General features: G+C 41.4%; 1 protein-coding gene across 4 annotated transcripts in view; it reads left to right on the top strand.

Moving 5' to 3' along the window:
* Positions 1-23,039, top strand: part of PDE1A (phosphodiesterase 1A) — a 244,925-nt gene that overhangs the window by 212,982 nt on the left and 8,904 nt on the right. The window contains exons 14-16 of one of the 4 annotated variants that reach the window (XM_084643369.1): positions 10,851-11,132; positions 12,405-12,692; positions 16,916-17,200. The exons of 1 other annotated variant lie outside the window; for it this stretch is intronic. In XM_084643369.1, the coding sequence (XP_084499495.1) occupies positions 10,851-11,132; positions 12,405-12,692; positions 16,916-17,200 (855 nt within the window). Of the gene's footprint in view, positions 1-10,850; positions 11,133-12,404; positions 12,693-16,915; positions 17,386-23,039 lie in introns of those variants that run through there. 2 more of the 4 variants (XM_084643371.1, XM_084643370.1) reach the window with 2 other exon arrangements.

Raw genomic sequence — 23,039 nt, 5'->3', positions numbered from 1 at the left:
GGTTAAAAGTATTCTATGCCTGCCATGGCAAGATTAAATATGAATTGGGAAGATTTTTATAAGCTGCAGTGTAGGAAATGTGCTGCATACCTTGGTACACCATTGTCCAATTTTTTTATTGCAAATTGTTACAACAATGCGATTATAGTCAACAGGGCCAAAATGTTAATGGAGGCTTTGTGCTCAAAGTAATGGAGGAGCAGGCTATAAATCTTAAAAAACTTAGAAGTTAAGATGCAGGATTTAAAATGGCTTTGTTTGCTGTGGGAAGCAAAAATGTAGTATTTCAGTCTATTTGGGATACCACTCTAACAGTCATTTAAGTGGATCTATGGATCTAAACATCTGGGCAGTCACATTATGCACCAGACCCCAACAAGGCTGAAAAAAGACCCCTTAACTGCCTACTGAAAGAGTAAAAAAATAACTCACTCAATTGTCAGGTTAGCCAATGGTTCTTCAGTTTTGGTTAGTTGTCTTCTCTGGAATAAGTGCTGTTGTGACAGATGAGCTCAAGGTGCAATTTGAATCAGACATAATGTACTTGGCCTATAGTACCTTCCTAGTACAGCTTGTCACGTCACTACAATAAGCAATGGCTCCTTAGAGCCACTCCACTGCAAGGTTCATTCTGATCATAGAAAAAAGGCTCATTCATTATAAACCACTGGAGTAACAGTTCATTAAAAATAGCTAGATATGCAGAAGTCATATGTAAAAGCTAAACAAATTAATTAATAGATTTGGCTTCTTTCAGTTGAACTGTATGCAGAATCCTCATTATGCTGTGTTTGGGGTCATCATTTCGCTATTCAGTTTCATGCTGAGTTTCATGCTATGGTTTCATGCAGTTTCATGCTATGGTTGTTGTCTGTTTGATAATCTGATGTTTAATATATAGCAGTCTCCCCAGTTGATAAGGTATTGTGCCCTGTTTTGTGCAATCTTTCATCCTGTCTGAGTGTTGGAAGTTTGGTTTTTTGCTTACTTGTTTTGCTAAGCATATTTGGATTTAGATTGCATTATAGAGCTATTAAATCAGCTATTATGTTTGAGTGTTGTAGTCATTGTCTCTGCTTACCTTTTTAAAAATAAAATTAAGAAAGAATATTACAAACTGTGAATGAATGAGTTGTACTCAGTAAACATTGTATATGGACTTAGATTTGACATATTTTGGAGTACACCTATTACTGTTTCTGGCTGGAATTCCTCTGTGCTGAGTGACAGCTTTAGGCCTTTTTAAGGCCTGAACCATTTAAGTAGTTTAAGTGGGAATTTAGTGGTCTATATATCTTATGCTGGCCCTCTGTACAGGGGTGTAGTTCACTATCAGCAGGTAAATATTAAAGGTGCCCTATATAGGAAGAATGACTTATTGGAACAGTAATTGTGCCACAATACTGAAGTCATAAAAGCCTTTAGTATTTGTAACCAAGCCTCTGAATACTCTTTTTGTGGCTTCTACCTCTGTTTGAACAATTACATGCTTACATTTCACTACTTCTTTGGATGGGCTGAAATCGAAACCTCTCAGCTGAACACGATCTGTGCTATCATGCACTTTAATCCTTCTGAACACAAATTGACAGTTTAGCATGCATGATCCTTAAGCCAAGCTTACAGGGAATTTAAGTAAACTGAAATGGCTCATGATATTTACTACTACTATTAATAAACACCCTGCAGATGTCATCTCAATAGAGTGCTTAGTCTATTGAAATGTGTACTGGGGATTCACTGTAGCATTTGTAGGAAACATATGGGTCCACTGAGTCTCATGTTGTGTATTGGTAGGCATAAAATGGATACGTTAGATGGTTGAATATCATATATTTGATTCCATTATGAGGATTGGTATACAACCTATAGTATCCATCTGCATCTTGGAATGGGCAAGAGTATCTGGGTTAGATAACCTTAGAGTTCTATACAGAGAGAGGCAAGGGTTATCCAGCAAACTGCAAAACAGCTGGAACCTGTTAGTCTCCCAGGATGCCAGCCTGGAGCCATATAAAAAGGAAGTGAAAGCTAGCAGCAGGGAATGGTAAATGAGCATGTAATGGCTTTATTGGAGAAGTTTGGCTTCTCACAGAGGCAGTGCTAATATCTTCAGCATAAATCTCTGTTTCTTTTGGAGCAATTTTGTTTGCAGCCAGTTTAAAGGCCCTATTTTCTTTCTCTTCAGAAGAGAGAAAAGGTGTTTAAAGACCGTTGACCAGATTTTGCTTTATAGTCCAAACCCTTTGCACTGCTCAGGGTTATCTTCACAGCTGTAAGGGTTGGGGACTTAATGTTTTTTAAATGGAAGCTTAGATTCTGGTACACAAGTTAAAGTTACTGCAACAGGGTTACCACTTACCGCTAGTGTTTCTCTTTGCATTTAGGTTTGGGAATGTAGCATCATAGATGCATCCCCCTTGCTGCTCATTGCTCGCTCTGTGATGATCTTTCTTCTGGTAACTTGGCCCTCTGGCCCGGTCACTGTTTAGTCCAGCCCCTCTGGGATTATGAAGTCCAACAGGACCACTGTCCAGATGCCTTCTCTGGACAGTGTTCGGCCCCTCCTTGGGCTATTCCAAGACAATATCCCAGGACTTATTCTTCCCCTGGACTTCCTCCTTGTTTCTGGAGGCTTCCCTGTAACCTTCCCTGTGGCCCCATTCTGCTTTCAGCCTCCTGGTTTTGTAGTGCCTTCCCAACCCTTTCCCAGGTGGGCTTCATTATCAGTTAACCCTGGCCCTCCTTCTCTCCGGTGATGCCAGGTTGACCTAACTGGCCTCTCAAACCCTCATTTACCCTACCACGGCTGGTGTGGGGTGCACACCCCATCACAGGCACCAAAGAAAAGAGCCAAGCCAATTTACATGGTGCTCTTGAGCTTCCAAAACTAGACTCAAAAATCTTGCAAGAACTAGCTTTCTTCTGAGACTTCTGCTTTACACAGGTTATTATATTGCCTTCATCACTGTAGTATCTAAGCACCTTCCAGTAGGGCATTAAGAGATGTAACCAACATCTGCCACATGTCCTTCATTCTTCCAGTACTTTCTGCTTCTGGTTGGGCTGCAAATGTCAGAAGAATTGATAGTATCATAAGATAGTGTTTTGATGCTACTCATTTAGGCTCCAGTGCAGCCCCACTGGAGTGAATGTAAGTTTGTCTGTTGACTTCAGTGCGAGTTGGGTTGGGCCCATTGTACTTGCCTGAAACCCAGAAGGACAGTTGTATGGGGAAAAAAGGGAAAAAAAAAGTTAACTAAATTCCTTTCGGACCCCACACAAGTTTGACTTGAGCTTTAGGTGACTCTTCAGAAGTGTCTTATTTTACCTCAACCTGAATTCACTTCAACCTGGTTAGAGGTCTACCTGCATTCTTCAAACTTCTGCTGTTTGTGACGTGATCTATGGCACTTTTAGCTCTGCTGCTGCTGTCTCTTTCTCTATTGCTTCTTGTAAAGTTCTGAGGTTGCTCTGGGTTTACTACTGAGGTTGAGTCTTATCCATATATTAACTTTAGCATGTAGTGAGGAAGGAAATACTGGCAGTAAATCACTAGCAGGCAACAGGGGTGTTCCATTACCACTATCCTTCTCAGCTGGATAATTTATTAGAAACCATAAAGAGCTGGATGTATTATTGAGAAGGCTATCTCTATTATCATGGAAGTTCTGTGCTAGCTGCCATTCCTGCCATTAGCAGGGATCGCCGTACATGCTTCCCAAGCTGACTGTGACAGTAGCACTTCTGCTGCTAAAAAGGGCCATCTGCACTCCTGCCTGTAGACTTTGCACACACAGGACACTGTTTTCCACACTGCCAACTCAGTTCCATGGGCTTGGAAGGAATGGCCTCTCTCGAAAAAACAACAACAACCAGGTACAAATTAAATTAAACTTTAAAAAAGGAAGGAAATTAAAAATTCCTGAGTAGGAGTTGAACTCACTGCCTCTTGCCCCCTACCAGGTTGATACATTATCTTGAAAGCTATAGCACTGGCTGGGATGCAACTCTGCCCAGGTTTTGGGGCTGATAGTGTCTGTTGCATACCTGGGCTAGGCAGAACAGAGCAGGGGATCTAGGCCCAGCTGGTGGTGGTGTTGTCATGGGCAGCTTGCATGAAGATCTATCAGTAGTCAGGGCTGCTTGCACTGCCCCATTGTGAAGAGATAGTTACTAACTCTCTGGAATATTGATTCAGAGTAAACATCTTGTGCAGGAGCAAAGTGCTTTATCTGGCAAAGAACCCCTGTTGGTAAGGAAAGTGTTTACACACAACCTACTTAGACAGCTGTTCAAGAGCTTCCTTGACAGAAGGCCCACTAAATGAATGACTCTATTTTGCTAAAAAAAGGCCATGTCTTGTATAATTGATGGCATAGGAGCTCAGTGCTCTATAGCCTAAGGGTCTTCAGCCTTTCACCACTGGAGGATTAGCGGAATGTTTGAGGCCTTTAAGGAGATGCAGTTAACAGTGGATTATCATAATATCAAACATCTGGGTTTCTAAATAGAAAGCCTTGATGTTTAATTAATATTCCAAACCCCTAATAACTATATAATCTGTCTTTGTTCACTTCATCACTTTTATAATAGAGACTATTCAATCTTGTGCATATTTCAACAGATAGCAGTGATGGCAGCTGATAATTGCAGCGATGATAATTGATAACAATTTGACTGTAAAGACACTCAGACAAGTTTTATAGGTTGTTTCATTAGAATAAATAATCTCTAAATTGATTTTAGGGACTGGGAGTTATTGATCTATTGAGAAAGCAGGCTGTAAAACAAATGTCATGACAAAAGGTTAAAAATACCATATAAGATCACTCATATTGTGTAGCTTTCCTCAGGACAAAGAAGTTGAAACACAGAGATTTTCACATAAAAATTAAATTATAAATTGACATTTTTCTTTTTAAGGTTTTTGAATATAAGGCTTATTAGTAAAAACTGTCAGTGATTGGTGGAATCAGTTATTTTCAACTGAATTTACAGTTCCACAAGAATAATCATCACTATCACCTGCATAGCACTTTTCATCCATAGATCAAAAAGCACAACGATGGGTAAATATCATTATCTGCATTTGAGGGGAAAGATAGGGGAGGTGATATCTTTTATTGGACCAATTTCTGTTAGTGAAAGACAAGTTTTTGAGCTACACCGAGCTTGCCTCTTTCACTAATAAAAGTTGATCCAATGAAAGGTATTACCTCACCCATCTTCTGTCTCTAGTAGTCTGAGGCCATCACTGCAAACAATTATCTGCATTTTGCAGATAGCAAACTGAGGCACAGTGAGGTTAAGCGACTTGCTTTCGGTCACATAGTGAGTCAGTGGAAGAGTTTGAAATAGATCTTCTGGAGACTGCCAGTTCAGTGTCCTCTCTCCTGCAGCATGTTGCTGTTTCACACCTTCTGACTGAACTGATCAGAGTAAGACACATGAGCGGGGCAGGACAGGGATCTTCACATAACTGCTGGTCTTAGTATTGTTCCTTTACAGCGGAGGATGGAAGACTTCATTCTCCAAGGAATTCAGTCTGGCATCTTTTATGGACACTAAATTCACATGCTGGGCCAGATTCCCTGATGGTGTAACTCCACTGAACTCTATCAGTCTACTCTTAATTTCTTTTAAGAAACACTCCTCTGCCACTTGTGTTACGGGACTCTTGGAGGTTTCAATTAATACTCCGCAGTGTGTACATCCAGCGAAGTAGTGCTTTATTTCCTACACCATTCCTGTGCTTTAATTAAGAAAATACATTATATAAAATATGATTATATAGAAAACAGTAACTAGAAGACATATTATTTTAAAGGACAATGTCGTTGAAATGGAAGCATCAAGACCTGATAATTGTTCACAAAAGATGATGTATAGTAATTAGAACTGGTCAGAAAATGCTTTTTCCCCCTCACAGACAGTTGGCTTTTCAGCAAAAAAACGAAAACAGAAATATTTTGATTTTGAAATCATGGCATGCTGCCTCATGGGAGTTGTAACTTGGATGCTCCGTACTCCCATTATTTTCCATAGGGTGCACAATACATCATGGTCTTTGTGGTCTCTTGGTGAGGGAAAGTGGTGCGTCATGGGAGTTCCATGGCCATGCTGTATTGTGGGAGATAAGGTCTGGTTGAGCAGCTCTGACGGGGTCCCCGGGGTGCAACCTGCACTGTGAGATTACTGAGGCCTCTGTCCCACCAACCTGCGCTGGTCCTCACACTGTGATGCTGATGTCAAGTTATATACCTCTGGCAGATACTGCACTTACACAGACATTCACGGGCAGGGACACACCCAAATGAGTTACATGAATGCTCTCCGAGCCACTCATGAACCAACAATAGAAAGGCTCCAGCCAATTCCCCCCAGCTCCCCAGTCTTTCACTTCAGAAGTGTACTGTCTTGCACTGGTCAGAAGCCTGGCCAGTGTAAGTTCATTATCCAGTTCTCCACTCCCTCAATGTGGAGTGGACACACACTAGCCTTTGTAAACTGAGCTGAGATTTCCCAAGCACTTCAGCCAAAACACACTGTTTTAGGTAAAACAGGTTTATTAACTACAGAAAGATGGATTTTAAGTTGTTATAAGTAGCAAGTGTAGAGATCAAAGTCGGTTACTTAAGAAGTAAAAATAAATGTACAGCCTAAGTTCTACAAACTAAACACAATTTGAATCAAGCAGTGTCTTAGCCTGACAAATGGTACAAGCAGGTTACAAATCCTCAATACACAGATAAGAACTACCTTCCAGTTCAAAGTCTTTGTCCTCCAGATGTTCCTCCAGGTGTTGAGTCGGGGGGTGGGCTGGAGAGATGCCAAGTGATGATGCCACTGTCTCTCTCTCATATTTTCTTCCATCTTGTGGGAAAGATCTTTGATGTGTTGCAGGGGACTGAACTAGCTCCCTTCCAGTCCCATGATTCTATGTGGGGGTTAGTAAGCCCCCATTGGTCAGGCAGTCTCTATTAAGCCTACATTCTTTCTCCTGGAAGACTTTAGGATAGTGGATTGTGTGTTGATGAGCCAGTAACGCTGTCTGGTTATTGATTGCTATTCCTTTGTTGTAATTGACAGACTGGTTGTGGGCATTCCCAACCTGGCAATATATTTCAATAACACATAGTAATACTTCATACCTTCCCATACAATGATAGTACATACAGTCCAACAGGATATTATTGTTCAAGACTATGATACCTCACAAGGCATACTTTGAACAAAACATCGCCATGGTGAATATTGGGGTTCCCAGGTGCTACTTTGAGGTACAGAGTGAGGTACAGAAGCCCAGCACATGAAAATCAAGTACGAACATGAGGCAATCAGACTCAACTCCCATGAGACACTATAGCCACATATCCAAATTAGAAATTTTCAGTTGAAATATTTTGTTTTTCAGGTGAAAACTGAAAGTTAAGTTTTTGGACATTCATTTTATTTAACAAAAGAATCAAAATTTTCTTCACAAAGCAGACCTTTTTCATGAAAAGAAATTTAGTTGGTTAAAAAACCCAATTTTCTAACAAAAAATAGTTTTCATGGAAAATTTTCGAGCAGCCCTAATAATAATCTCCCCAAAATTATTCATCTGTTATTAATGATTTTCATTTGACCATCCTGTTAGCTTGATTATGAGGAGTATTTTTTTTCTTTGCCATCTCTTTGCCATCCTAGAGGAAACCTTCCCTGTGTGATCTTTGCTGACAGGTTATAGACATGTCCATTGTTGTTCTGAGTGTTGCATACCATATTTTATAGATCGCTGTTATTAAACTGGAAAAATATACCATTCCACATGCATAATTATTTGGCCACGGACAACTATTTCCCAGATATGCTCTCCTTATTAAATATTTCTCCTACTTTCTAAATTATTATGAGTTGTCTGGGCTTTTTAGTCAGCTGCCACTTTAAAACTCAACAGTAAAGCAAAAATAAAAGCAGAATTAAGCCCAGCTTTCTGTGCTGAAAGCCTCTGTTAATCAAGCTGCTCCTCATGCATGGGAGAAGTTCCCCGTAAACTTCCACAAAACAGACTCATTATTCTCCTCCAAAACCCTCCTCAAAACTCTCCTCTGACATGATGCCCACAAAAAACTTGACAACATTTAGGTTGCTGGTGTGCTGAGACCACTGCCTGTCATACGGACCAATATGTCTCATTTTTTCCTTGCACTCACCCAGGGGTGTATTCAGTGATGAGCTGCCAAAATCTTAACAACAGGTTCCCTCCTCACCCCACGAGGGGGTCGTTGCCCACCTCCGCACCCTGGGACTCCTGCCCCATCCAACGCCCCCACATTCCTTGACGCGCCCCCCCAGGACCCCTGCCCCATCCACCCCCCTCCCCTGTCTCCTGACTGCCCCCAGAACCAGACAGGAGGGTCTTGTGGGCCACCGTAGTGGGTGCCCACCCCACCCCTAAGAGCCAGAAGCACCTGCTGGGGGCTGAGGAAGGGAGTGCCGGCGGTTCTTACCTGGGGCAGCTCCCAGGAAGCATCTGGCAGGTCCGTCTGGCTCCTAGGGGCGGGGGAGCATAGCTGGGGGGGGGAGCAGGGGGAGCAGCTGCTCCCCCCCACTGATCACATCAAAAGTGGTGCCTTAGGCACCGACTCTGTGGGTGCTCCAGGGCTGGAGCACCCACGGGGAAAATTTGGTGGGTGCAGAGCCCCCACCGGCAGCTCCCCGCCCCGCTCCCAGCCCCAGCTCACCTCCGCTCCGCCTCTGCCTCCTCCCCTGAATGCACCGCCCCGTTCTGCTTCTCCACGCCCCATCCTCCCCAGCTTCCCACGAATCAGCTGTTCGGCGGGAAGCCGGGAAGAACTGAGAAGCAGGCCGCGGCTTCCCACTCAGGCCGAGGGTGGCAGAGGTGAGCTGGGGCGGGGAGCGGTTCCCCTGCGCACCCCCCCTGGGTGACCAGCTGCGGCGTGGGCAGCCCTCCTTGGCCCCCCCGCCCCCCGAGCTCACCTCCGCCTCCCTGGGCCTGAGCGGGAAGCCGCAGCCTGCTTCTCAGCCTGCTCTGGCTTCCCATGCGAACAGCTGATTCGCGGGAAGCCTGGAGGGGGCAGAGAAGCAGAGCGAGGCGGCACGTTCAGGGGAGGAGGTGGAGTCGGAGCAGAGGTGAGGTGATCTGGGGCCGAGGGTGGGGCGGGGAGCTGCTGGTGCGTGATTTTCCTCTTGGGTGCTCCAGGGCTGGAGCACCCGTGGAGTCAGCGCCTAAGGCACCACTTTTGGCTGGTTAAATTTAGAAGCCCTTTTAGAACCAGTTGTCCCTCGCGGAACAACCGGTTCTAAAAGGGCTTCTAAATTTAACAACCAGTTCTAGCGAACCGGTGTGAACCGGCTCCAGCTCACCGCTGGGTGTATTTGTATCCATCTATTGTCTTTTGTCTATGCTCTGACTCTAAACTCCTTTTTGTTCTGTGTCTGTACAGCATCTAGTACCAACAGGAGTCTCTGACTGGGCGCTAGAGTAATACATAATAATGATAACCAAACTAGGAGGGCATTCAATATTCAAATAAGGGTTAACTAACCCTTAACAAATATTTTGTGTCTGTGAAATCCTTGGAACTTCCTGGTTTACTGAAGGTATCCCAAAATATATAATGCTATGCTGTGACATCGAAAGCACCATGGTTTACGCAGGTTGCAGTGGAATTTATGATGTCATATGCTGTGATTAACTTGTTTCATAACCTAGAAGTGGGAAGCTATAAATAGCTATGAGATACTGACATTTACTGCTAGTACTGAAAGTGGCTGAAAGTCAGTCAGAATAACTTACACTATGATATACTTTCAGGAAAATAAGTTTGTTAGGTTAAATTCCTCTGGAATTTACTTTGAGTCTTATGATTTATCCCTTGATTTTCATTTTAAGTTTGTATGAATATATAGCATATAGAATTACTTATTGGTCAGTCTACAAAGAGGCTTATGTTATTGCTTGCAATGTCATTTCAGTGATTTCTGTGGGAAAGAATCATTGTAGGTATTTTTCTCACCTTTCTTCATGTTTGACAGCAGTGCAAGTCAACACTATGCCAGTTTCCATCAGAATTGCTTTGATTCTGGGATAATAGGATTAGAATCTCTGTGGCAATGGAGGATATTGCAATTTGTTAAAAAAATTAAATAATATTTTAAAAGTTTTTTGGCTATATATTTATTAAGTTCCCAGTACGTTACAGTAATAAATCACAATTTCAAAAAAAATCAATTTTTAAAACAATTTGAAAATGGGCCTTTTTTATATAGCAGATAAATTACTTGTGGACACGCTAACTACATGGAATTGACATAGTTGTTTCCAGGGATTCTTTTTCCTTATCAGAACCATGCCTTCCCATTGACAGAGGTCAGGAGGGACATTAATAGATATTGTTCATACTGAAGATAGATTTGTTTTCTCTCACCAATTTGGTAAACTATTAGCTTTAAATTGCTTCAGTGCTACTGGTGATATTATGTAAACAAATTTAGTGATCTTATGTAAACTGGTGATATTATGTAAACAAAACAAATTTATGTTATTTTAGTCTCTCTATAAGTAAAGAAACAACAGTTCAATTCATCAAAGATTTTATTGGGGTTTAGCACTATAGAATTTCTATTATCTGCAAGTGGTTGCAAAGTAGGCTGAATCTTGATGTACTGCTTTTTGCAATTAAAATTTTTTGTTTTCCCCTTATGCACTCACCAACATTTGTTAGTAGACACTCTAATGGTACGCTAACTTGAACCAGAAATGAATCTTATACATGTAAGACAATTATTTTACAGATGAGAGGTTGCAAGTTTACTTCTCTCTTTCATTCACCTTCCTACAGACATATCAGGAAAAGAAAGTAGCAGAAGTAAAGACCAAGACAGTAAAAGAGCAGATGTAGAAATACAGGAGAAAGCATCAAGACGTAGAGAAGATTGTGTACTGTCTAGTAAATCCTGTCCTATCTCAACTCCGCTACCAAATGTTCTCACTGGTTCTGTACTACAGTACCCTGATAGAAACACAGCTGAGCCAATGGAAATCAACTTTTTAGTTTATAATGCAGACTCAGAGCTCCTACAGCCACAGGACAGTGATACTATGGAGACCACAGAATCATATGGTAATCCTTAGTCATTAACCACATTCCCACATGGATCAAATGCTAATAAATCTAGAGACAGATGTTGTGTTTATGCATAAGTGTGAGTGGGTATTAGTTCCTGGAGGGATCTAGCTTCTGAAGGGAGTTCGTATTTTCCTATAGCTTTGCTTTAAAGGCAGAGTAGGATGCCAGATGGTCTGTAATACCTGTTGATTCTTTTGATTCCTTCACAATGATCAAGTGAGGTGACTGCTTCTACTCACTGAGAACAACAGTGCAAGAATGAAGTTGCAAGATTTCAGTGAAATAGCCAAGTTACAGCCTATTTTTACCTCTGGGATTAATGACCTTCAGTACAGGATTGGTCTAAGGGTTCCTTTTGCTGTAACCAGCGATAGGTGAGGCTGCTGCCAACTTCATTTAAGTGAAGGCCCTTGATAAACCACTATGCAATTTAATTGAAAACAGGTTGGGATGTTTTAATATCTTATTTTTAAAACAACACATTTTAGAGGTTGCAGTATCCTCCCTGAAAAAATATCATTTTCTCAGATGCGCTGTAGTGATCAGAACCCGTTTCTCGTTCAGATGTACATTCATTAAACTGGGCTGGTGATCACATCCTATACTGGCACACAAGAAAGCTGGGTATGATTTCAAGGCTCAGACTCTCATTAAGCCAGAAGACTGGTGACTGTGTGGGGCTTTTACTGGAGGAAGGCTGGAGCTACACTGATGCAGCAGCTCCAGCGCTGGCTGTCAATGGTAGTGGGTGCGCTTAAAGGGGCAGAACCTTACTCCCCACAACGCTGTGCTGCAGGTTGACTGGTGTGGTGGCTGCCAGCCCAGCCACAGGGGTGAGGCTAATGCCAGGGGCTCTGCTACAAAATCAGAACACTAGTTGGCCAACACATCAGGTCAGCCTACTTCTCTTATCCTAGTACCAACGCTACCTCAGTCTTGTCTGGGTTGAGTCACCAAATAGCCCCAATCCCAGCCCCATTCTCATTTCGAAAGTCGTGCATCCGTCACAGCAGTGTGACCGGACAAGGCAGAGTCAGTGAGCTGGGTACCAGCAGCATGCAGCAGATACCACAGATCATATTTTCTTGCTAGCCCTCCAATATAATGTATCGCTCTTGTATAATAATGGGATATGTTTTTAATTGTTCCGGAAAGGAGTAGTCTGTATTTTCTATCTAGCATACAACATAACCTATGAACAGCTGAGGTACTCTATCAGCTAGGGATTCCTAGTTTTATTTCTCTCTTTCTATTCCTGTTTTGCAGAGGATTTCATAGGGAATGAACCTACATGGAGTAAGGAGGGTCGGGACATAGAGTCAGATATACAAGAGATGAGAGACATGATACCAAAAACAAGAAGTCTGGGTCCTAATGAGAGCGATGATATCATCATTGAGGAATATATACCTGACTATCCTGAACCTGAAACCCAACCATTAACCCATCCCTGTGATTACCCTGCCAAAACTTTTCAAGAACAGACCACTAACTTTTCTTTTTTTCAGGCAGATTTAACTAAGAGTGACATGGAGATCTTATCACTGTGGAATGGTAATCACTATTCAGATTTCAAGACTGATTAAGCAATAGTTGTAGCATAAATCGTGGTTGAAAAAATATGTGTCGCACACTCAGGCTGTGCAGGGATGGATGTGATATCAGCCTGCTCTAGGTGTCACTGAAGCCAATGGGAGTTTTGCCATTAACCAGTTACAGTTCCGCTCCTATCAAATTTACTGTGTAAATTAAGTTAGCAAGTTATCTAATGGGTGACCAAGAGTAATAGTACAGTCAGAACCCAAACAATTTGTGATAATATTCAAATAATTTTGTGCTTGTTGAGATAAGAATACCAGACTTGTTTTGGCTATCACGCTGAGCAGGCATATAGTGGTTGCCATAAAAAGTCCAACATTCATCTACAGTTTCTGGTTCATGGTGTCCAAAATGCCACTGTATGGAACGTTATTAGAATTGAAAATAGTACGTTTTCCCATATTCCCATTTACCAATATCTGTTAGGCCTGGTCTGCACACAAAGTTACACCAGTGAGTGCTGTTTCCCCAATTTAATTAAGGTGGTGTGTGGACAATCTTAGATCGGTATAAAACTAGATAACTTCTTTGTGTAGACAAGCCCTTAGTAACAGAGGTAAACCGCCACACCCTAGCTGTCCTACTTCCTGATTCAGATGCCACCAACCATAGGCACTCACTCAACCTGTGATGAGCATGGTGTAAACATTTAGATAAATAGATAACTGATCTCTACCAGTCAGAGGCACTTTTAGAAACCCGGGCCCAGTACAATAATAATCTAGAATAGGCCTTCAGTACTGTTCAGATAAAAATGCTAATTTTCCTTTGTCAGCCCAAGTTTTGGAAGAACAGAAATGACTTTTTTCCAAGACCAGTTCTAAGATGCTCAATTTTACTGTACAGACTAAGATATGTGAGAATATTGGAGGTGAGGATATTCCAAAAGATCTAGAGATGTGAGACTATTTCAAAAGATTAACTTCTGTTATGAACTTGAGCAGTACAGCCATCAGTTGTACCATAACAAACTAAAATTCTGTTCTGAAGTTTTCCTGAAATACCATCTCAGGTCTGCAAAAACTGCATTTCATCTTTTTTCCACTCAGAAAACTTTCTTAACCCTGAGTTGAAATAGTATTCCTTCTTTAGAGTAGTAGAAATTTAAATGGGAAACATCGTAAAATAATATTGGAATATAACATTCTCAAAATTAGAAATCGTAGATAAATGTGATCTTAAAAATGGAATGTATTGAAATGCATTTTTAAGAACACTTAACCTTAACTCTGCTCCGATACTGTGTTATAAATAGGGCTGTTAGTTAATCACAGTTAACTCACGCGATTAATTCAAAAAAATTAATTGAAATTAAAAAAAATTAATCACGATTAATCACAGTTTTAATTGCACTGTTAAACAGTAGAACGCCAGTTAAAATTTATTAAATATTTTGGGATGTTTTTCTACATTTTAAAATATATTGATTTCAATTACAGCACAGAATACAAAGTGTATAGTGCTCATTTTATTTTATTATTTTTATTAAAAATATTTGCCCTATAAAAATGATAAACAAAAGAAATAGTATTTTTCAATTTACATCATACAATTACTGTAGTGCGATCTCTTTATTGTGAAAGAGCAACTTACAAAAGAAGATTTTTGTGTTACATAACTGAACTAAAAAACAAAATAATGTAAATCTTTAGAGCCTACAAGTCCACTCCGTCCTACTTCTTGTTCAGCCAGTCGAACAAACAAGTTTGTTTACATTTGCTGGAGATGATGCTGTTTTTTTGTACATAATTCTACATTTGTAAGTTCAACTTTCGTGATAAAGAGATTGCACTACAGTACTTGTATTAGATGAATTGAAAAATACTATTTTGTTTTTTACAGTGCAAGTATTTGTAATAAAAAATAAATCTAAAGTGAGCACTGTGCACTTTGTATTCTATTCTGTAATTGAAATCAATATATTTGAAAATGTAGAAAATATCCAAAAATATTTAAAGAAATATTGTTTAACAGTGTGATTAATCAAGATTCTTTTTTTAATCACACGATTAATCACAATTAATGCTTTTAATCGCTTGACAGCCCTACTTATAAGCAGAAGATTATCTCCAGTTACCGTTTGTTCACAGTAAGGACAGGCTAAGATTATTTGAATGATGTTAATGGTACATACTTTCTAATATCTATTTTATTGTAATTTTTTTTGTATGACCTTAATTTATAATTTCCATTCTTTCCATTTTCTGTTTTGTTTTATAGTTCAATGTTCTTTTAAAGTTTTTTTCCTCAATTTATTGATACAACTTAAACATTGTTTTTTGCCTTGGAATTTCCTGGGCTTTCTGATAAAGTCAAGGAAAATGCTTGTGGCTCTGCCATATGGAAGCATATATTCACCAACAAATATGATATGTAAATTAGTTTCTTTGGGACAAAAGCCTTAGGTAGATTATGCCATGAATGACATCTGCTTTAATTAATATGACTTGGTAGAACTGCATGAAAATTGCTTCCAAACTACACCTACAGATTCCATCATGTCTTTTAATACAGCCAGTTCTGCCTCGCAGTTCTGCAGGAGGTCCCTAGAGGAAGCAATAGCTATGAAGAGATCAAAAGTCCCCCTCAGTTATAGAATCCAGGAGATATTTCCTGTTTCTCTAATGTTTGTAAGCAGTTTGGATCAATAAACCAATTGTGAAGTTCCTCCCCTTTTTAAAGCTATAACCGGCCAAAAAAATCATAAGAACTGAAAAAGAAGGGAAAGCACCTAATTGTTTAAGCTTACATATACTAGAAACATCTCATGAACTTGTCTCAGATTTGGAGGGAATGTTTCTTTTGCCTCCCACCTCCAAGGCCAAATTGCCCTCCAAAAGAACATGCCCTGAGGGTTCAGGAGAGTGGTGTGGAGGTGATAAATTCAGCTTATAATGGTAATGTGGTTACAACCTGTGCTGCAGAGATGCTTCTACCTCTCCATAATACCACATGCTCAGTTTTGGTCTGGGTTTAGGTTTGGGCACTCACAAAACTGAAGTTTGTTCTCAGTCAGGCTAGCAATGTCATGCTAGCAGAACAGGGCCTGCTTTCCTCCTTTAGCAATGGTGAAAACTGTGGGTTTGGGAAATCACACAATAATGCCCAGAGAGTTCGTGGAGTTACAGTTCAAATTCTAATGCTCATCGTTTCATAAAACTGGGGATATTTTACATCTGTCATGGAAGTATCAAGGGATCTGAAAGCTGAACCTAAGAGATAGGAAACGGAAGGTGTTCTAATAACAGGGGAAACAGCCCTCATGGGCCATTTGGCCCTCTTCTTGTCAACCCTTCCATCCCCACACCAAAGTGTGCTCTCCATCCCCTCCCATACAAGTCTTCTCCATCCCCTGCTCTCTCTATCCTCCAGCTCCTCCTATCAAACTCTCTCTCCCACGCTCAAGTTCTGTCCCCCTGAACTTCCCTTTTCTCAGTTCCGGGCCATCCCCCCAACCTTTCTTTCCCTACCTCCAGTTCTCTTCTTGCAACTGAGCTTTGGCCTCCTGGATCAGTTTCTCCCTTCCCTCTCTGTCTGTCCCTCTGAAGTACTATTCCTTTGAGATTTGTCTCCTCCCCACTGTTGCTTCTGTTGTTGTTATAGCACAAATGTGTAACCCCCTAAAGCTCTCTCCATCCTGGGTTCTCTTTCTTTGCCATCAGTTTTGCCCTGATGTCTTCTTCCCCCCTCCAGGGTTCATTCCTTCTCCTCCAGAGCTGCCACAGCTCTCTTCACTACCTTCTTTCTGCACGGCTCTCCCTGTCTACCTGTCTTGGGAGCTGCTGAGCTCTGCTCTCTCTAGCATTGCTGCCATAAACAGCATTGCTAAATGGAACGGCAATCAGCAGTGATCTCATCCTGTTTCCATCCTTTCCCTTCCCATGTGTGCACTGCTTTTCCCGGAATGCTTGCCACTCCAGCTGCAGATGGAAGTACTGATTAAAGATCAAACACCGAATCCAGCTGCCACCACTTCTGTTGCACCTGTGTAACTGAGATCAAAACTTTACCCACTTTAAACAAACCAGTGCACATGTATTAACACTGAAAGTGACAAAGAATTCCCATGTGCACAAGGTTTCCAAGTCCAACTCTAGGACAGAGCCATTGCTAAGAAATCAAAGCAACTGCAACATATATTTCATATCTAATTTACATATTTTGTTCCCTTTCTGTAGAAGAACTTGTGAGAAATGTTGGTGAACAGCAAAAAGACCAAAGCAGAAAACCCGCAGATGCACAATTACAGGAGGAAACAACAAGGACACAAAATGAGAGTAGTCAGGGAAGCGATGACACAACTTTACCAAGAAGCTCCACTCCCAGTTCTTTCGTCCTACAAGTTATAACTTTCGACTGTCCTCCTAGCGCATCCAGCTCGGAGAAATTCACTAACTCTGATCCAAACCAGAAAGATCTCACCGAGGCACAGCAAGAAACACAGCCCACTGACCCATTGAATGGTAATATCTCATCACAAAACACACCTCAGTCTAACGAAGTGGTGCAGGGTGGAGCTGCTGCCGTGTCTGTTACATCCCTATTAAGCTTTGACATCCATAAAATGTCCAGTTAAGTAGTTGTTCAAGCCTGCAGTTTAGGAATGGCCCTTTCTCAGGCATATGTAGAAACTGAAGTGTCATCAAATAAAAACCATTTGACATGAATAAATTTAACCTTTTTGATATTAAGTATTTGATATTGAATAGTAAATGATTTGGCCTAAAATACCAAAAATATGAAAGTTGAACTCATATAATTTAAAAATAATTTTAGATATGTATTTGCAGCTTTAGAAGTTTAAGTTACTGGGAAATTACATAAACTCTGTAGAAACTGCTTGCCATTTTCTTTTTGAATAGGTAATTCTGCTTTGGCTATTACAGGACTTCTCACTTATTGTAGGCACTTATGATCAAAACTTCATGAACCAAATCATTTGTACTAAAAATGAATACAACTTCCCCCATTTATTTTGATCACTTTAAGCTGATGTAATTTGATCATTAAATAGGTATAAAAAATTGCCATTTCAGTAACAAGGGAAGGTGAAAATTTGGAAAGTTGAGGGGGAAGGGGATGGAATAGCCAAAGGAAATCCATGGTAATGCAATATGATGAAAAGGAAAAGGGTTTTATTGACCTAAGCTGTGGTCTGCACTCTGGTGATCATATGATCACCATTGTCAAGGTGTCCAAGCGACAGTGGACTTGATCTAAGTAGAAGGAAGATACTGTGTGATATTCCATTTTAACTTACAAACAGTACTGAAATTGATGTTAAAGTAAGCTTTAAAAGAATGGGATATTGAGAAAAAAGTATTACCTCTAACTCTTCCTCCTGGGCTGAGGATCCTTCACATCTTTGCATGAGCCACGAAGATCCAATTCTCTCTCCTGGTGTATTGTACATTTTTATGATGGGCTAGATTGCGTGTTCTCAATCCATCCTGAGTAAGAGGCAACACATGACTGCATTGCCCCAGGAGAGACCAGAGAATTAATTGGGGCTCTGAGCGCTACAATTCATCCCCTACTTTCCCCTTGTTCTGAGGGAGGAATGTGTTACCCCACTCCATTTCATGGACCTGCTTGCTCCCCTCTCCCTCTACCCCTCCTCCCCCACATCCACCCAGCCAGCTATCATGGCCACTGAGTGATGGGGACAGAGCCAGAGCTCCTCCCAATCCCTGCTCCTCACCAACTTATTTGCTTGCAGCAACGTGTTTTGGGAGAGTAGCCCTGTTCTCCATGGTGCAGCCAGGGTCATAATCTGATCAGAGCTGAACATGTAAGAGCCCTATTCTCCTGCAGGTGAAGAAAAATTAGTTAGAACCAAACGAAGTTGCTGCTTAATTTTTCCCTGTGTCTTGTACATTAGGGGCTTGAGGCAGTCACATGCTCTGTTCCCAGCTCAAACGTTGGATATGTCTTCCATAAGGCTGAGCCTTGTGAGACTGGGAGATGAGTGGCACTGCCTGGGCAGCAGTGAGGGAAGTGTAGCTCAGCACATCTCTTAATTGACCCTCATCTTGAGAGATCTCCCTTATTTTATCCCCAGCGTGACCTACACGCACACATTTGGTGGCCTTTCATTTTTATTGTTGAAACTTGTTCATCAGAGTAAAGGATCACAAAGCTGAGGTTCTAGCCTGGATTATTCCTATGAAAGGAATGAATCCCCCAGTACATTGTTTCCTAAATGAATATTTTTTCTCTCTTTCATTTTGGGTTTTTGTCACATGCTGCATGCTACATTTGGGCCTTGGCAGGTTGAAAACGAAGTGCCTTAGAAAGGTAAAACGCTGGCTATGCACTAGAGGAGGAGCCCAAGGACAGGCACTACTTGCTGTGCCCATAAATTGGTATAACAGCCATCTTGTACTAAGGGTCATTACTGCACCACCAGTGCTTACTTCTGCAGCACCTAGATGTTTCTTGGAGTTCTTCCATCCAGACATTGACTCAGTCAGATCCTGGATAGCTTGAGAAATCTGATCAGATCATGGAATAAATTGGCAAAGTATGGTTGTAGGCATACAGTTCTTGCAGCATAAATTCCACCTTTCTTATGCAATGAGCATATCATTATTTACGAGAACTCAGTGTTATTGAAAGGAAATCATTCATGTGGTAGGAAATCCCCTGTAGGACAGGCAGGATTTTAAGGCATCAGGACTGCAGTTTATGAAATTGGTAATTTACATTTGATTTTTTCTTCATTGGAATTATTTACTTTCCAAAGGTCAAATGGTTTAGAAATTATTTGTTTAGCTGGGAAAGGGCAGAAAAAAGAGGGTGTACAAAGCTGCAATAGACCAGGGAAGTGTTTTGGGGTTGTTTGTATACTTGTTTTAGAGAGAAATAAATAATTAAGGGGCTAAAAAGGAAGGACGTGGGAGGGCAATAACGGAGTTTAATGAAGCGGTGTGAATAATGTCAGTCAAGCTCCTGAACTACAAGCCAGAGTTCATATGCCTATATCCTGCACCACTGAATTAAATAGTCCATACAGAAGGCTCATTTCTGTACAAACTGACCCTAGGACATGCTATAAAAAAAGCCAGAGGTAGGAAATTGTAAGCCTAAAGTCTGTCATGGAAGTAGCAGATTTAACTTATCCTATTATTAGACTGTAGCAGCAGTAGTCACACCACCGTTTTAAGGTCCAGGTCACCTCCAGAGATTGATTTATGGTCCAAAACATAAATTCTGTCTCCTCTAATTTATCTAACAGTGATGCATCTGAGCCTTCACAGCTAAATGTCTGGCTGGAGCAAACATCAGGGCTAGTGCTCCTGCCACAGGAAGCACAACCACAGTAGGTTAGATTCGCTACAGATTTTCAGATAATAGTTGAATTGCAATGAAGGTGACTTTAGAAACTAAGTGAAATGGAAGAGGGCTCATATCCAAGTCTGCCATCAACTGTTAATCATCATCCCGCTAGCAGTGATGGGAACTTATGAAGGGTATTGCTCATTGTATGCTGTTGATAGACAATGTGCTAAACTATAATTACTTTAGTGCCATTCTGGGTTCTGAAATTTACTTCTACTTTGTTTGGAAACTATTCATCCCAGATACAATGCAGGCCCGCTGACAGCAATTCTGGGCCCTCAGGCAGAACAGTCAATGCGCCCCCCATGCACGCACAAGGCTGGCCAACTGTCTAATCGCGCAAACCCAAAGCCCTTTGCCCTGCCCCCTCCCTGAGACCACACCCCTGTCCCGTCCCTTCTCTGAGGCCCTGCCCCTTGCTCACTCCATCCCCTCTCCCTCCGTTGCTTGCTCTCCCCCACCTTCACTCACTCTCACCAGGCTGGGGCTGTGGGTTGGGGTGCAGGAAGGGGAGTGGGGTCGGGCTCTAGTAGGAATTGGGTCTAGGGTGTGGGCTCTGGGTGGGGCAGGGAGTTGGGGTGCAGGAGAGGGTGCAGGGGTCAGCGCTTACCCTCGGGCAACTCCCAAAAGCAACCAGTACATCCCTCTGGCAGCAGCTCCTAGGCAGGGGACCTAGGGAGTCTCTGCACACCGCTGTCCTCAGGCACCGCCCCTGCAGCTCCCATTGGCAGCAGTTCCTAGCCAATGGGAGTTGTGGAGTCAGTGCTTAGGTTGGGGGCAGCTCGTAGAGACCTCCTGCCCCCGCCCTCAGGGGCCGCAGGGACATGCCGGCACCTTCCAGAAGCGGCTGGAGCGAGGGCAGGCAGGAAGCCTACCTTAGCCTCGCTGCGCCGCCAGTGGCCGGGGGCCCCCGAACCCTTTTAAATCTCCTGGGCCCCTGGCAAATTGTCCTCTTTGCACACCCCTGTCAGCAGGCCTGATACACTGTATGAATGTGTTTGCTTATTTATTCATTCATTCATATGGAGCTACTGGTGAAAATATCCTTTTATACTGCTATAAAACAAATTCCCTGCTCCCAGGATCTTACCATCTTGATTACTCTGATTTGTCTTGCAATGAGTGCATCTAGAGCTATTTTCAGACTGAACCACAAGATTATGCAGTAGGACGATACAATATAAGGAATCTGGACAGTCATTTAAATTGCATTTAGCTGTAGCTTAAATTTAAATGCATTGGGGGTGGTGAGTATAGCAGGCATTTCTGTATCCAAGTTCAATGAGTGATCAGCTGCAGGCATCATACTGTGAGACTTCCTTTCATCAATCTATGTTGAATTTAGTCTCAACCATCTGCTTCAGTGATTGCTTCACTCCATGTTCCAACATAGATAAAAATCACACGATGTAGTGGAGAGTTTCCAATTTTCTTAATTAAGAAGGAATATTGGATATTAGCAAATCATTAAAGTAAAGTCACATATGAAATAGCAGTAAATCCATAATTTGACAGCACTATCTGTTTCAAATGGATTTGATGTTTGTGTGCCTAGTTGAGATTAGTGAATAAATCAAGAAAAAGAGTGAGATTTTCAAGGCTGCCTATGCATTTGGATGCTCAGTTCCCATTAACTTTATCAGAAATTACTAGTTTATACAAAATATTCTTGTTGCCTTCAGCAAGCTATCAAAGTCAGTTAATGTATATTCTGTGGCTGCACTGAAGTTAAAGGGAGTTTTCACCCTAGGTATTATTTGAATTTTATTTGTTTTCAGATCACGATAGTCTGGTTTATTTTGTAAATGTAATGTTCCATATTTATATTTTTTTCTTTTTAAAAGGAAACCAAGAATTAAAATCTATCAGAAGTACAAACTGATCCAGTAAGTTACAACCACTGTTAGCCAGATATAAAATGAATTGGTTCTGCCCAGACTGAGGAGCTGCTAGGTATTTTGACCACCATTCTCACTTCAGAAATGTGTGTGATGCACCTACTAAACCATTAGTCTGGGAAAGGAATCACTTCAGCACCTCCTTTAATTTTTCTTTACCAGTAACTCAGTCTGACTCTACCATCTGTAGTTTAGAAATTTTCCAGGCCAATTCCAATATTTCCCATTTTGTGGGAATCTAATAATAATCTAATAAACAGGAGGGATCTCGTGTAATTTGTGACTAAGGCCATGTCTACACTGCTCTCCAATTTGGATTATGAGGGTATGAACTGCAGTGCACACCAAAGTGCTCTGCTGTAATTCCCCCATGTGGACCCTGTGGTCATGAATGTAAAGGTCCCTAATTTGCACTAATGTCATCCTTTTAGGGACCTTTAAGTTTGTGCCTACACGGGCAGCACTAGTGTGCACAGCTTAGTAACACCCCCTTTTTCTGAACTGTGGAGCAGTGTAGACAAAGCCTTAGTCACCTTGCTTGGATGTTACAGCTCCTTTTAATCTAGCAGTGTGCTGTAGCAGGTAAAAAAGTTTCTACATGTAGTTCTCTGCTAATCTCTACTGCAATGTGGAAAACGTATTACATTCTACTGAGATTGGCTGAAGTCAGTTACATACCTACAGAGGTGCCATTGATGAGAAATAAATAAACCCGGGTTTGAACTTCTTTGTAGCCGTTTGATTTTACATTTACATTGTTATTAACTGTATTACAGAAGTGTCTGGAAGCCCCAACTGAGGCCATGGCTCCCTTGTGCTAGACATTGCACAAATACAGAGCAAGAGGCAGACGCTGCATGTTACCAGTGTACTTACCTATGTAGAGTGTGTAACACTGTGTCAGAGCTATCCAGAAAATGGGCAGGATGCAAAACTCCAGTCTGTGCAATTAAATGAAGATTAAATTAATTTGCAACATCCAAATACCAAAGGGAAATCCCAGCCTTAAAAATAAAATACTTTGCATTTCCATTTCAAAACTATCATAATTCAAAATAACCTC

Source organism: Lepidochelys olivacea (genome assembly GCF_965140295.1).
Source record: "Lepidochelys olivacea isolate rLepOli2 genome assembly, chromosome: 11".
Classification (NCBI taxonomy): Eukaryota; Metazoa; Chordata; order Testudines; family Cheloniidae; genus Lepidochelys; species Lepidochelys olivacea.
The sequence above is the reverse complement of the archived record's forward strand: the minus strand, read 5'-3'. Positions and strand labels throughout refer to the sequence as shown.